Here is a 16,515-nt window from a genome sequence, read left to right on the forward strand (position 1 = left end):
GTTGTAATGACTTAATTTCATCAAGTATTCATTCAACAACACCAATAAGTATGACATAGGTAACATGCAATGTATGTATAATGTTGAGTGTGTAATGTGCTGTGCTTATTTTGTATACAACAGTACTGTGTCTAAGACAATTTCCCCTCGGGATATTAAAGTGATTTATATTCATCCTATCCTATGTCACTGAGCACATTATGAGTTCAGTAGCATTGTGCACCAGGCTCAGGTATCTGGGTTTCGTGTGGAATCATTTATTAACCCCTTCCTGAATTGTACTAAAACATGTAAATCCTTTTTCTACTGGTACAGTACATGGCAGGCTTCATGTTTCTGGCATCAGATTGATTAAAATCTCCTGAGGTGGAGTCCTTAGGTACCGTGAGTGAGAAACATCAACCTGCACGTCAGTTTCCATGCTACATGAATGTAAGCGGTATCTAATAAAATGGATTGGCTACTGAAACATTGACTTGAGTCCCCATACATCAGTAGTTATTTTCTATCAGCCTTCATAAATTCTGATACTGTAGTATCATGTTGCAATAAGTGCAATTGTCTTATCTTGGTATAGATAACTCTAGGTCTTTTAGGGCTGTGGCTAAAGACTACAGATTGAGTCTTAAAAAATTTGCTTGGTTTATCTGGTAGGTCAGAGGAACATTTTGACAAGCTTTGGGAACACAAAAAAGTTTGGGGTTGGTTAGGTTACATTGAACATTATCGAATTGTGTAGGTATGGTAGGGCTTGTCTGAAAATATACCTGTCTGGGATGAAGAGATTAGAAATGTATTTACCAACACAAAACCAACAAAACATACTTGTTTCATTTTTATTTTATTTTACACAACATAACAACACAGCAGATGTTGTTTCTCTGTACAGGGCTTTTTTGTGCCTTAAAACAAAGGCAATATCAATGTCACTGAAAAGAAAGCTTGAATTGTTCTTTAAAAAATATCAATTTATTAAGAGGTCCAGTAACAAGGCTTTGATAGTTGTTTTTTGTGTTGTCTCTATATGCAGGTAATTATTTCCCTGTAATAGAAAGGCTTTTTGTGAAATCTCTCATGTTCCTCTCGATCCCAAATCCCATGTCAGGGACAACTGAAATCCTATTGGTGCTCCTTGCAAGAGGAAAACTGTAATGCAGAGGAAGGCACCAATGCTTTTCTCTTGCCACAACGACAACACTGGTTGTATGTACTGTATAACTGGGTGGGTGTGTTGGATTTATTTTTCTCAATTTTTTGTATGGGTATGAAAACACTGCATGGACTGCCGAGCACTGGGCTCCGAGCTGCTGGAGATTCTCCACATCAGAGGAGAACATTGATGAAATTCTGATTACTACAAGGCAAGCATCCGTTTTACTATTGGTTTTAGAAAAATAAAAGTAAACTGAAACGCAAAAAAAATCTAAAGAATCAAAAACAGATGTCCCCACACACACATTCAATCACACACATACATACAAACAGAAAAGTCACACAGTACTTTCTAGAATCCACTCTGAACTGGAAAAGGTGGCCTTGCCACTGTCTATATTTTCCTGTTGAAGTAGCATCCCATTCATGGACTTACTCCGCTTAGACCACATATTCCCAAGTTTTGTTACCCCAATGTAGCAGTGGTGCTTGGACGAGTCCTCGTTTAGAGAGTACCTACGTTTGGCCCTCACCCCTTCCACCGGTAAGGTCAGGTACTTGGAGGATGGTCTGGGGTGTGCGCGTCTTAATATGGGCGTGTCCTTGATGCGTGAGTAGGGTAGGGGGGAGTGGAATACCGGGGCGGGGGGATGCTGCAGAGCCGTGGAGTTGTTGCGGTTGGTGTTCTGGGTCTCAGCGTTAGGGAGTGCCTCTATCTTGGGCTCAGGGGTGACAGAAGCAGTAGCGGAGGGCTTTGGCGCAGGCTTGCGCTTTGGCTTCAGAGACCCTGAGGAGCCAGGCGTGTTCCAGCTCTGGCTCACCAGAGAAGTAGCAGTGGAGCAGTCTGGGAGAGAGGTCTCAGATGAGTCCGTCAGAGTGTCTGGCGCGTGCCCAGCGGCCTTTATAGACCCTCCTCCCCCTCCCCCTCCCTCTGACCCCGACCCTCCCATGGCCTGTTTGGACACAGAGGGATTGACGGTGCACCCTTGAGACTGTGCCCCATTGGTCTGGGAGTGGACGTTGGTGACCAATGTGCCTTTGCCCGAGTCACTGGTGTTGCAGACCTTATAGCGGATCATGAGGATGATGATGAAGACGAGGACGGAGGCCACGATGATGCCGCCGATGATGATGATCATGGTGCCTCCCAGGAACTGGGACTGCATGAAGTGACAGCGCAGGTACTCAGACTCGGTGGTGAACTGGACGCAGCCCACCACGCGGGTGGCGGTGAGGGAAGTGATACCGTCGTCGTATATGGCCAGAACACACAGGTCATACGACGTTCCAGCAGCCAGGTTATTGACTAGGAAGTTTTTGCTTGTGGGGGGAATCATTCTGAGAGGAGAGAAGGACAAAGGAAAGATATCAATGTGGATTCAAATAAAAGTTGTTATAAGGACAGCTCATGTCATTCATGCATGATATTTTTTTTACCAATTGTTCCAAATGTGCTTCTGCTGTTGAGAAGCATTTTCCTATATTCTTAAAACAATCCTAGTTGCTGTATTTAAAAAAAACATTGTTTAACATATATCATTATCCCAAAATGACAATGCTGTGCTTCATTAAATGAATCTATTTTTGGAGAGTAATAAATCCTAAAATAAACAACGTTACTTGTTATACCATGTCTGTGTGCAATATTCCTTTATAACATTAGACAGCACACATTGACTGGGTGAATGCGAATGTCATTCATACTTCTGAACATCGTTTGGCTTCTAATGTACCAACCCCATGGTACTTGCCTGTAGAGCAGCAAGAGGAACTGCCCTTCCCTACCTTCAGGCTATTTTCAAACCCTACACCCCAACCTGAATACCACTAGATATTGGAACATTGCTGCAGGGACTTGCTTCCATTCAGCCACAAGAGCATTAGTGAGGTCGGGCACTGATGTTGGGTGATTAGGCCTGGTTCGCTGTCAGCGTTCCAATTCATCCCAAAGTTGTTCGATGGAGTTGAGGTCAGGGTTCTGTGCAGGCCAGTCAAGTTCTTCCACACCGATCTCAACAAACCATTTCTATATGGACCTCGCTTTGTGCACCGGGGTGTTGTCAAACTGTTGCCACGAAGTTGGAAGCACAGAATCGTCTACAATGTCATTGTATACTGTAGTGTTAAGATTTCCCTTCACTGGAACAAAGAGGCCTAGCCCGAACCATGAAAAACAGCCCCAGACCATTATTCCTCCTCCACCAAACTTTAAAGTTGGCACTATGCATTGGAGCAGGTAGCGTTCTCCTGGCATCGGCCAAACCCAGATTCACCCGTCAGACTGCCAGATGGTGAAGCGTGATTCATCACTCCAGACAACGCATTTCCACTGCTGTTGAGTCCAATGGCAGCAAGCTTTACACCACTCCAGCCGACACTTGGCATTGCGTATGGTGATGTTAGGTTTGTGTCTGGCTGCTCGGCCACGGAAACTCATTTCATGAACTCCTGACGAACAGTTGTTGTGCTGACGTTGCTTCCAGAGGCAGTTTGGAACTCAGTAGTGAGTGCTCTAACTGATGACTTTTCCACTTCACAATAACAACACTTACAGTTGCCCAGGGCAGCTCTAGCAATTTAATGAACTGACTGGTTGGAAAGGTGGCATTCTATGACGGTGCCACGTTGAAAGTCACTGAGCTCTTCAGTAAGGCCATTCGATTTCCAATGTCTGTCTATGGAGATTGCATGGCTGTGTGCACTATGTTATACACCTGACAGCAACATGTGTGGCTGAAACAGCCAAATCCACTCATTTGAAGGGGTAACTTCTGTAACTTCTGTATCCTTTTTCTTTGTTGATTATGATTTTGCTACACTCAAACCCATATGGAACTGATTGCATTGTCAAAGCAATGAAATTAATTGAATCATATCAGCAGATACTGATTATTCAAAACTTTAAGAACACCTGCTCTTTCCATGAGATAGACTGACCAGGTGAAAGCTACGATCCCTTATTGATGTCACTTATTAAATCCACGTAGATGTATTTTCAAGCTTTGAGACATTTATTTATTTAACTAGGAAAGTCAGTTAAGAACAAATTCTTATTTTCAATGATGGCCTAGGAACAGTGGGTTAACTGCCTGTTCAGGGGCAGAATGAGAGATTTGTACCTTGTCAGCTCAGGGGTTTGAACTTGTAACCTTCTGCTTACTAGTCCAGTGCTCTAACCACTAGGCTACCCTGCCGCCCCAGGGACATGGATTGTGTATGTGTGGAGGGTGAATGGGCAAGACAAAATATTTAAGTGCCTTTGAATGGGGTATGGTAGTAGGTGCCAGGCGCACAGGTTTGTGTCAAGAACTGCAATGCTGCTGGGTTTTTCACGCTCAACAGTTTCCTGTGTGTATCAAGATTGATCCACCACCCAAAGGACATCCAGACAACTTGACAAAACTGTGGGAAGCATTGGAGTCAACTTGGGCCAACATTCCTTTTGAATGCTTTCGATACCTTGTAGAGCCCATGCCCCGACGAATTTAGTTTGTTCTGAGGTCAAAATGGGAAGGGGGAGTTTATATTAGAAATGCGTTTTTAATGTTTGGTATACTCAGTGTACATTGTCAAGAAAATGACTGCGTTAAACTCTTAAAATGTAAAAGATAAAAACAACAGCACCCAAACAGCACCCAAAAAGTAAACAACACTTCCACTGATGTATTTACCATTAACATGTACTGAGCTCAAACCAAGATAACTTCATGTAGGGTGACTTCACGTGAAGGTTGACCTCCCTGACATTTACCAACAGGCAATGGTAAAGTGCCCTACTAATAGTTTTGAAAGCCATGGCACTGTGGAAAATAGCACAGCACAGCACAGTCATCGAAAATCTATCCCGCCATGTCATCGAAAAACTAATGGAATATCTGTATTCTTTTAGTTTGAACCCATTTACAATCACGTGAGAGACAGACAACGTAAAATGTCAACAATATTGTTATGTTATCCGGAGTGTGTTTATTAGATATGCAATGGAAATTGGAACCATATCATTTGAATAAAGTGGTTTATTTTATACCTTAAGCAGATCTGAGCCAGTTATTACCTGTTCCACAGGGCCTTTTGCTGGCTAAAATTGCACGAGTTGGAGTGCTTTAAAAGAGCCTCATTCTCCTGATTTGTTTGCACATAAAACTTGTCACACAATTTCTTTGATGCCCAGATTGTTTTTATCACATCCTCTTTGAGTAATGCATAATGTTGAAAGGGAAATTAATGTGTGCAGGTGAAACAACAATGGAGAACACTACAATAAAACCGAAAAGGCCTGTGCTTGTAGGATATATTGACAGGAGATATGCTATTCAAAAGGTCAAGGTACTCCAGAGACCTATGGTGATCCTCAATATCAACACAGTGTGAAGCTTTTTAAAAACATTTATTTATTGGACACCAGCAGCATATCCACCTGCATCCCACTGCTGGCTTACCTCTGAAGCTAAGCAGGGTTGGAACTGGTTGGACCCTGGATGGGAAACCAGATTCTGCTGTAAGTTGCGTTGGAGGGCCACTTTTTCCTCTGTTCTAAAAAAATATCCCAATGCCCCAGGGCTGTGATTGGGAACATTGCTTTGTTTAGGGTGCTGTCTTTCCTGACTCTCTGTGGTCACTAAAGATACCAAGAAACGTATTGTAAGAGTAGGGGTGTTAACGCCGGTATCCTGGCTAAATTCCTCATCTGGCCCTCATACCATCATGGCCACCTAATCATTCTCAGCTTCCAATTGGCTCATTCATCCACCCTCCTCTCCAGTGAAACTATTCCCCAGGGCATTGCTGTAAATGATAGTGTTCTCAGTCAATTTACCTGTTAAAATAAGGGTAAACAATGTATTGTAATAGTGTTCAGATTAAGCAATGCACAACCTGAAGATGATGTTAGAAACTCCTTTAAAAGAAGCCTGGTGTTCACCACTCTTTACTTTCTGAGGATAGATGCTGCTCAGTGACATAGGTTGATCCTTCTCTATTAGATCAACACAAAAAAGTGACAGATGTACAGTAGTTGTTAATGAACCAAAGACCGTTTGCTCCTGCCCATTGGAGTTACAGCTAATTGTTTGTTATTGAGACCGAATCAATTTGTGTGTCCATTACAGTGCCAGTTAATTGTAGTTCAGACTGAATTAGTTTGTGTTGAACTGACTAAAATGGGCCATTTCACTGACGACCTCGTTGAAATCTAATAACCTCCTATTCACATCACAGAGAATACATGGCAGTTATGTTAATCTCTGCTGCTTCACAATGCAGAGTTCATCTCATCTTAATCAATATGAGATCATGATCCCTCTGTCACACGGCCCGCCCGAGTCCATTTGGGGGTTTTGCTTTGCGGGTGTTTTACTAATATATTTTCAAGGATTACAGATTATCTAAAAAAAACAAATGGAATACCATTGGGATTTTATAAAAATAATCTTTTTGTTTTTGTAATTCCACTCCCATTTATAAATGTATTTAGTTGTTTTTGTAAAACGCTCCACAATTAAGAATCAGCTACTAGCTAAACATCTTTTAAATCTCATATCGTGGCTACTGTAATTGCTTAGCAATTGAAACTTGTTTTGGTTGTTTAGTTTGTTGCCTTGCTTAGTTCAGGATGGTTAGGATGATTTTACAAACAAGTGGTTGAAAGCCTATAAAACATACTTTTGTGTTTGCATAGTGTGTGAACGTGATTGAGATGAATCTCCATCGAAAAAATACAAAACATCTCTGAACCTATACTATAAGTGTACTTGATGATTGAAATTAAATCCATTAGGGCCATTACGCATTTCACCACACATTTCATACACAAATCATGCACAAATAATTTGAAGGGATTGAATGGAACCTACCTGTACACAAGAGAGTCATCATAACTGCCATTGTACTGAATCTGGAACATGCGGATCCCAGGTATATTCCTCTGGAAGTTGAACTTGATGAGTGCTGTGGAGGATGTGGCCTCAGCGATGACCACTCTCTTATCCGGACTAGTTTTGGTGTCTCCAGTGTGGTTGCTGCCATTTGCCCCAGCCCTGGTGGACGTGGAGATGTCTGAAGAGCCAGGGTCAGGCTCCTGGATGTTGTTGGTGCTGTTGGAGATGTGTGGGAGTTTGATAATCAGCAGCTCAACAGTCTGATGTGCCTCACCCGCCGGGTTGGACGAGATGCAGGTGAAGGATCCTGTGTCCTTCACAGTGCTGATCAAAATGTCCAGGGTTCCATTCGTGTAGACCAACGTCCGGGAGGAGTTCGACACCAGCTTCCCCTCTGGAGAGATCCAGTGTATGGCAGGCTCAGGGTCCCCCCTGGCCTTGCACCTCAGGGCCACCCTTTGGCCCTCCAGCACCCTCATCTCATGGGAGTACCGGGTGATGAGAGGAGGTTCACACAGGAACTCCTCCTCTGGGATGGACCAGAAATAGCGTCCAGAGAGGTGCTGCGGCGATGCGCATGTTTCCAGATCATCCTCTCGACTCAGGCGCCTCAACCACAGCAGCTCACAGTTGCAGTGCAGTGGGTTCCCGCCGAAGCTCAGTGCGAACGAGGAAGGGTTCATGATCCCAGACGTGGCCAAAACCTGGGCCCGCTGGAACAGAGGATCTGGAGGAAGCTTCTGTAACTTATTTGAGGTTACGTCCAAGCGGTTGAGCTTTTGCAGAAGAGAAAAGGTCTCCTCAGGAATGTAGTCGATCATGTTGTGGTCCAGGCTGAGGGTGTGGAGGCTTGTCATCCTCTGGATAGCCTCCCAGGGGATAGACTCCAAGTTGTTGTAGGACAGGTCGAGCTCCTCCAGGGCCAGCAGATCATTGAAAGCCCCCAGGTGGATCAACATCAGCTGGTTGTTGTTGAGGATCAGGTGGTGCAGCTTGGACATGCCGCTAAAGGTGTCGTTGGATATCCGGGTCAGACGGTTGCTGTTCACGTGCAAGGCGCGGAGGTTCTCCAGGTCAGAAAACGCGTGTGGCGTGATGAAGCTAATGGTATTCCTTGACAGGGTGAGGTCCTGCAACCTGGTCATGTTGGCAAAGTCTTTCCTCTTGATGCTGGTGACGAAGTTGTCTGCCAGCCGTAGCTCCACGGTGTGCCTGTCAATGTTCGGGGGGACAAAGAGGAGACCTTTTTTGGCACAGAGGGTTGCAAGATTGGGAGATAGTATTTGACAGACACAGCGCTTCGGACAGATCTGGGCCTTCACTGCCATTCCAATAACCAACAGACAGACCAGCAGTTTTTCCATTGTAAGTCAGGTTCAAACACCTGCAACATAAGACAGAGAGGAGAGAAAAATAGATAATTAATCATTTGAACTGGATTATGACATTCACCACCAGAAACTACACCAGCAGCAACACTAATATCTTGAGTAAAGACGCTCTGAGTTAAATTCCACCCCAGTCTTGAACACTTATCAGTTCCCAGTATAATGGGGCCATTTAGTAAGAAATACCCAGGGGTCAAAACTGGTTGAAATGATGTCAGTACAACTAGAAACTGCTTACAATAAAGTCAATATGACGTAATTTCATGTCCCTCTGTGTATCCTCTGTGACTTCTAGGAAGATTTTAACCCACTTAATTCAGACATCCAAGTATCCAAGTTTTCACCATCATTGCATAGCCCTAGTTATTTTGTTGCTATGACAAAGTAATTTCAGAAGATTATTGTTTATTTCATGTTATTAGTAATTCATTTTAAGGAGAAAAAGAACTCTTCCTCATTTTTGAGGTCAACCCTTTTATGTGATCTGAACTCTCATTTTAATATGGTGGGGAATTTTTATTTTACAAAAGAAACATTGAATATCTAATAGTCAAATCATAGTGTAAAAGCAGGTGAGCTAGTTTTACTCTTTTTGGCCATGTTCTAGTGTTTTGTGGTGGAAAACTGAGTGGGTCAAGCATAACACCCAAAGAAATGTTTAAACAATCTCACATTTTTTGTGAAGCTTGCATTCAATTGCCCTTCCCTGTTGTACACAACAAGCTTCCATTCCCCCTGTCACAAGGGGATTTATGGATGATTTAAGGTGAGGTGTCAATCCTACTTCATTTGGCACTTAATAGTTCACTACTATAGACATTTTTTTATTTAACCTCTTGAAATGAGAAAACGTTTTTTTCTTAAGTTGAACATGTGTATGACAGAATGTTAAAATTAGATACAACTTTTTTTTACCGCGTTACACTACTCAAAAGGCACCTAATAGGTGGAACGACAGAGCTTTTTACTTTTAAACACATCCCTTGCTGTTCTCCTCTCCTCCATACCCAGAATGAGTCATGCCATCCCTGTGTTGGGTCACTTACTCCGCATTACAAGTGTGTGGGAGTGCAGAACAGAGGAGCTGTTTCATAATGCTTCAGCCTGAACTGCGGACTGCAGCAGACATATCTGACACGTGGGAAGATATCACCGCTGTAATTACACTGAGGAAAGTATGTAATGAGAAGATAAGTGTCTCGCTACTCACTCAGCCTGCCTGCCTGCCTGGCTTCACAGGAAGGATGATGGGCAAATTAAATAAAATCAATGTAATGAGGTTGAAAAAACCTGACAGGGAAATTTTATTTTGTGCTGTAAAGGGAATGTGATCATGTCGACATAACGGTCTATCATCATAGCCAGCCAGAGCATACATGACACGGAAACATGTTAAAACCACAGGCTTGCCTAACATATACACGTGCTATATGATTACCTCCGTTTGACGAAAAAGGCCTCATTTAGCCTATAGGATGATCTGGCATAACATGTAATTTCGATGAAGGAGAATAGGTACTCGTCACATGACAGGCTACTAATAACATGACAGGGGCCCTTGAAAGGTAGGTACAGAGTCAATATATGTTACCCAAATGGCACCCTATTCCATGTATAGTGCACTACTTTAAACCAGGGTCCATAGGGCTCTGGACAAAAGTAGTGCACTGCATAGGGAATATGGTGCCATTTGGGACACGATGAATCACATGACATGCAGCGCCAGAGAAAGTCTTGCATGGCATGGCAGCCTGTGTGATTTTCTAATCACGGGGGGTCGTGTCTCCAGAGCACATAGGAAGGTCATAGCACCACAGGGTAATGAAAGCAACACTGCTGCCCACTGACAAAGCAGACAGCAGGATCATGTTCATTACCACACTGTAATTTTTTAACATTGATTTCTCTTTCAGGCTGTACATACTGCTGTTTGTGTTTGTGTGGGGGGACCAGAAATAAAAAGGATGGAGGGAGGAACGAGGAGGAAATAAATATGATATTGTAATGGATTTATGTGCATTGGATTACAAACAAAGAATGTCACACCCATGCAAATATGCCCATGAATGTAAATTAGTAGCTATTTTTACTGAATCTAAAATCTCAGCGCAATCTCTAAGTGACAGCTACGTGTGATGGTTTATACACATAGAGACAGAGAACCTTCAAAAATCACTTTTTGATGATTCTCCAATTACCTATTGAGTGCATTGCTTTTGAACAGGACCCATTGATTTCCATATACACTACCAATCAAAGGTTTTGGGTCACTTAGAAATGTCCTTGTTTTTGAAAGAAGAGCACATTTTTTGTCCATTAAAATAACATCAAATTGATCAGATATACAGTGTAGACATTGTTAATGTTGTAAATGACTATCGTAGCTGGAAACGGCTGATTTTTTATGAAATATCCGGATAGGCATACAAAGGTCTATTATCAGCAACCATCACTCCTGTGTTCCAATGGCACGTTGTGTTAGCTAATCCAAGTTTACCATTTTAAAAGGCTTATTGATCATTAGAAAACCCTTTTGCAATTATGTTAGCACAGCCGAAAACTGTTGTACTGATTAAAGAAGTAATGAAACGGGCCTTCTTTAGACTAGTTGAGTATCTGGAGCACCAGCATTTGTGGGTTCGATTACAGGCTCAAAATGGACAGAAACAAAGCACTTTCTTCTGAAACTCGTCAGTCTATTTTTGTTCTGAGAAATTAAGGCTATTCCATGAGAGAAATTGCCAAGAAACTGAATATCTTGTACAACGCTGTGTACTACTCCCTTCACAGAACAGCGCAAACTGGCTCTAACCAGAATAAAAAGAGGAGGCAGAGGCCCCGGTGCACAAATGAGCAAGAGGACAAGTACATTAGAGTGTCTAGTTTGAGAAACAGACGCCTCACAAGTCATCAACTGGCAGCTTCATTAAATAGTACCCGCAAAACACCAGTCTCAAAATCAACAGTGGAAAGGCGACTCCAGGATGCTGGCTTTTTAGGCAGAGTTCCTCTGTCCAGTGTCTGTGATATTTTGCCCATCCTAATCTTTTCTTTTTATTGGCCAGTCTGAGGTATGGCTTTTTCTTTGCAACTCTGCCTAGAAGGCCAGTTTTATTGCTTCTTTAATCGGTACAACAGTTTTCAGCCGTGCTACCATAATTGCAAAAGGGTTTTCTAATGATCATTTAGCCTTTTAAAATTATAAACTTGGATTAGCTGACACAACGTGCCATTGGAACACAGGAGTGACGGTTGCTGATAATGGGCCTCTGTACACCTATGTAGATATTCCATTAAAAATCAACCGTTTCCTGTCATTTACAATATTAACAATGTATTCCTAATCAATTTGATGTCATTTTAATGGGGACAAAATGTGCTTTTCTTTCAAAAATAAGGACATTTCTAAGTGACCCCAGACTTTGAACGATAGTGTATGTAATATAGTTCCATACCTCTAGTATTACTTCCATTACTTGTTGTTTTTGACTTGACTCTATTATTCCTATTATTGACAATGATTACATTAATGTACTGCATTTGTGAGGGAGCTAGCACATAAGCATTTCACTGCACCTTTTATACCTGCTGTCAACTGTGTATGTGACGAATAACATTTAATTCGGTTTGATTCGATTTAGTAAACATTATTTTATCAGTGCCACAAATCTCAGGAAGTGACTACTTTTCTGAAACTATTGGATTGACTGCCTTCAACTGATGGCAGGGCTGTATCTGTAACGGCATGTTGAAGATAGAAATAGAATGAATAGAGCACAAAATCTCCAATACTATTCCAGTCTATCTGACAGTCACATTTGACCTACACATTCTCTTAAATGTCCATTGCCCCAGGTGTACATAATCAAGTCAAACCAATTGACCAATTATATTTTGTATACATACTCTAAGTATAAATAAGTTGTGACGCTCAACTACTGTATGACTCTTTCAGCATACACTGAAAATATCAAAAGCTGCAATTAATTGAATTATACCTGAAAATACTGCATCTGAGGGTAAGCGCTCTTGTTTCAAACACACACCCTGAAGAAGGCACAGTGATAACAAAATGTTGGTGATTTACCCAATAAATTACTGGGGAGATAATGTATAGAGTGTGCGACTCTATTTATTTGTATATCTTATAGTTTATTAGCCATTAGTCAGCACCTACATATAATAATTTTCTCTGGGTGTCCGCCAGCTCAAGTTTTTATTCAAACAAACGCTATACCATCTTTAAAGGGATAGTTTACTCAGAATACAAACAAACATGATTTTCCACCTACCTTGGCTTTAGTTGATTCAAGCAGGCATTTTTGGGATATTTAGTTTCCTTTCGACACATAATAGCCATGTTTTGTTACTCTTAGCATTCTCAGTAACACGTAACATTAAACTGCTATTATGCCTGTGTAATAAAACAGTAATTACATTTGGAGAGACATTTTATTAGCATGTTGTTACCATAATAATTGGTCATTTGTATAACACTGTACACAAGAGGAATTGTGACTGTTCCTTTTTCCACTTATGCAATAATTCCATTATTATGTCATTAAATAAAGCAATTTCCAAATCTAACAACAATGTTGCTATTGTAATAATCACAAAGTTACTATACATGTATAAGAACTTGATGTCAAGTGTTATTATATTATCTTATGTCTCATTATTTATGAAAATATATTTGATAGTCATTTTGAAGCTGCAAAAGTGACCTACTCTAATGTTCAGGTGATTACATGTCCTTCATGTTTTTCATTATAGGCTATATTAAGATTAATATCTAAGAGCACTCCAAACCTTCAAATACTTAAAGTAATTCAAAAGTAATTCACCTAAGTGCCAGTTATGCAGACAGGAATGATTGTTAGTAAAGCAGTGAGGTAGTTGAGGTAGTTAAGCTGTTCACACTCGATGATGCCCTGAACAACGTTGAGGTGTAGAGAAGTAAGCTAAGATCATTCTTGGACGCACAGAGACCGCATTTTCATGATATCTACTTGAAATTGATATTACAGTGAGAGTGTGACAGATATATAGGGAGAGAGAGAGAGAGAGAGAGAGAGAGAGAGAGAGAGAGAGAGAGAACGAGAGTACAAAGTAAGACGTTGTCGGTAGGATATGTCCTTGAGGCAAGTGGAGGCATGAGGTGTATGTATGTAGATGGATGTTCCTTCGCGTACTCCAAAGCAGTGCTCTGCTCATAGGATGGTTGTTGCTTGTTTACGTGTAAGCAAATTATAGGGTGCTACAGAATACAAAATGGGAAGTGCCACAGCATTGAAAACAACATTTTTGCCTTCCTTTCATGATGGAACATGATTTGTCTGTCCTGAATGTGTAATTGTCCACAAGAGTGGCAATACAACTACTGTCTTATTCCATTCAACCAAAGTTCAGGAAGTCCATGCTAATTTGAAAAGTCTGAAAGGGTCATTTATTTACCACTCAACGAGTTTGAGGCAGGATTGAAAGGCTTCTTTTACCAGACTTTTCCTCTCTTAATAAAAAAGGAAAACATCTGAACAAAAGTACTACTCATATTGGCCAAGTCTCACTTTATTACACAGCCAGAACAATAAACCTTAAAATCTCAGTAATATAAAAATGTTCTTCTGTCTCACAGCATACTTGCCTTCAGCCTTCTAACTATACTACAGTGTTCACATTGAGATAATTCTACATCGCTTGAGCTCAACAACAATGTGTTATGAAATTAACTATCACAGCACAGCGCTTGGACACATGGAACAGCGGTAAATTACTAATAATCCCACTCGTCAACACAGTCACACTCAATGTTTAGGACAAGGCAGAGTTGTGCAAGTGGTACTGTTCCGTTTCTGTATCCTGTTCATCAATAAAATATGGCTGAGTGACAGTGCAGTGGCATGCAAACAGGAGGAGTATTAGGGGAGCGATGTGCAGAAGACGCTCAAACCAATGAATAATGCACCCGGCCAAAACATGAACACTCATCTATAATTAACACTGATCACATTTTACACACAACGCACATGTGAATTTTTAAATTGATGTAAAAGGAGACGTTACCATCGCACTCAAAATATTATCTTTTTTGTTTTATATGTCAATACACACACACCCGGCCGGCGGGTGTACACAGAAGACGGGGATGAGGAGAAGGATGAAAGAGCCATGTGGCTTGGCAGCAGGCCCTGAGAACAGTGAGAGCGTTGACATGAACGTCAACTGGAGTTAGGCTGGAATTGTGTCACGGTGTCTAAAATACCCATAGTAGAATCACATCAACGTGGGGATGTGTAAACTGTAATAACCTAGTCACATTTTGTTTTCATCACATCACCACCTTAGTATTTTTCAAAGTGTTATGGTTCATATTTACTTCTAAGCCTAAGCATAACCTTAGAACCCCTTAACCCCTAAACACTACCCACTGGGTGCAGATGTCAATTCAATGTCTATTCCACATTGGATCAACGTAATTTCATTGAAATGACATGAAAACAACACTGATTCAACCAGTGTGCCCAGTGGGTAACCACTTAACTCTAATCATTATTCTTATCTAGGGAAACTGCCGGGGTGGCAGGTACCCTAGTGGTTAGAGTGTTGGACTTGTAACCAGAAGGTTGCAAGATCAAATCCCCAAGCTGACAAGGTAAAAATCTGTCATTCTTCCCCTGAACAAGGCAACCCACTGTTACTAGGTCCTCCTTGAAAATTTGTTCTTGAATTTGTTCTTAACTGACTTGCCTAGTTAAATAAAGATAAAATCCTTAACCACTTATCACTTTTGCAGTTCTACTACGTGATATCTTTCAAAAAAATCCATGTTAGAAAGGATTATATACTGACCAGCTCATGTTATAGACAGAAGCATGCTACATGGCAGACCAATCTGAACTCATGTCTCGGCATGTCCAGCCCTAATAACTAGTTTCAGGAAACTAAGGGTATGTCGCATGTCACTGCTTCACAGGAGAGGCATTTGAAAGTAAAACTTTTTTTTTTCTCGCAGAAATGCCTTCTGGAACATGTGAATGTTCATGTGCCTTAATAACAAACTTGTACGCCATTTGTAAATACAAATAATACTTTTAAATTAAGAGCCTAGTTGGTTCAGCCTGGTAAAAAGACAGGAACCTTCCAATTAGACATGATTGGTTGAGATAATGGATGGGCTGGACATGCCGAGACATGAGTTCAGATTGGTCTGCCATGTAGCATGCTTCTGTCTATAACATGAGCTGGTCAGTATATGTACTGTAGGTAATCCTTTCAAACATGGATTTTTTTAAAGATATCACGCAGTAGAACTGCAAAAGTGTTGCTCTCCACTTTCTGGTGGACAGAATTTTGAAATCAGTGGAATGTCCGGAGAAAATTCTGGCATTTGTTTGCAAATATGCAGAGGGAGTCGAAAAGAGAACACACAGAAGGCTGTTGTATAAAACACCTGTCTCCGGATTACATCTTCAAACTAGGGGAAACCATGGCATCCTCGATAGAAAGAGAGAAGCGTCCTTTCATGAATACGAGTAAGAGAGTCTAGCTAGCTATATTTTCAGATATTAGACGTTTCTAATTTTGTCAAAAGCCGTCTTAATTTCAAGATAAAGCATAGTGTTAGCTAGCTAAGTACAGTGCCTTGCGAAAGTATTCGGCCCCCTTGAACTTTGCGACCTTTTGCCACATTTCAGGCTTCAAACATAAAGATATAAAACTGTATTTTTTTGTGAAGAATCAACAACAAGTGGGACACAATCATGAAGTGGAACGACATTTATTGGATATTTCAAACTTTTTTAACAAATCAAAAACTGAAAAATTGGGCGTGCAAAATTATTCAGCCCCCTTAAGTTAATACTTTGTAGCGCCACCTTTTGCTGCGGTTACAGCTGTAAGTCGCTTGGGGTATGTCTCTATCAGTTTTGCACATCGAGAGACTGAAATTTAGCAAAACAGCTCGAGCTCAGTGAGGTTGGATGGAGAGCATTTGTGAACAGCAGTTTTCAGTTCTTTCCACAGATTCTCGATTGGATTTAGGTCTGGACTTTGACTTGACCATTCTAACACCTGGATATGTTTATTTTTGAACCATTCCA

The 16,515-nt window shown here is 41.2% G+C and overlaps 1 protein-coding gene across 1 annotated transcript in view; it reads right to left on the reverse strand.

Moving 5' to 3' along the window:
* Positions 1–1,236: 1,236 nt before the first annotated feature.
* LOC110497721 (leucine-rich repeat and fibronectin type-III domain-containing protein 5) overlaps positions 1,237–16,515 on the reverse strand; it is a 54,559-nt gene continuing 39,280 nt past the window's right edge. The window contains exons 2-3 of the mRNA XM_021574034.2: positions 7,005–8,412; positions 1,237–2,490 (exon numbers count right to left, since the gene is read on the reverse strand). Coding sequence (XP_021429709.1) covers positions 1,491–2,490; positions 7,005–8,392 — 2,388 coding nt within the window. The 5' untranslated portion in view covers positions 8,393–8,412 and the 3' untranslated portion in view covers positions 1,237–1,490. The remainder of the gene's footprint in view (positions 2,491–7,004; positions 8,413–16,515) is intronic.

The sequence above is a fragment of the Oncorhynchus mykiss genome, chromosome 19, assembly GCF_013265735.2.
Source record: "Oncorhynchus mykiss isolate Arlee chromosome 19, USDA_OmykA_1.1, whole genome shotgun sequence".
NCBI lineage: Eukaryota > Metazoa > Chordata > Actinopteri > Salmoniformes > Salmonidae > Oncorhynchus > Oncorhynchus mykiss.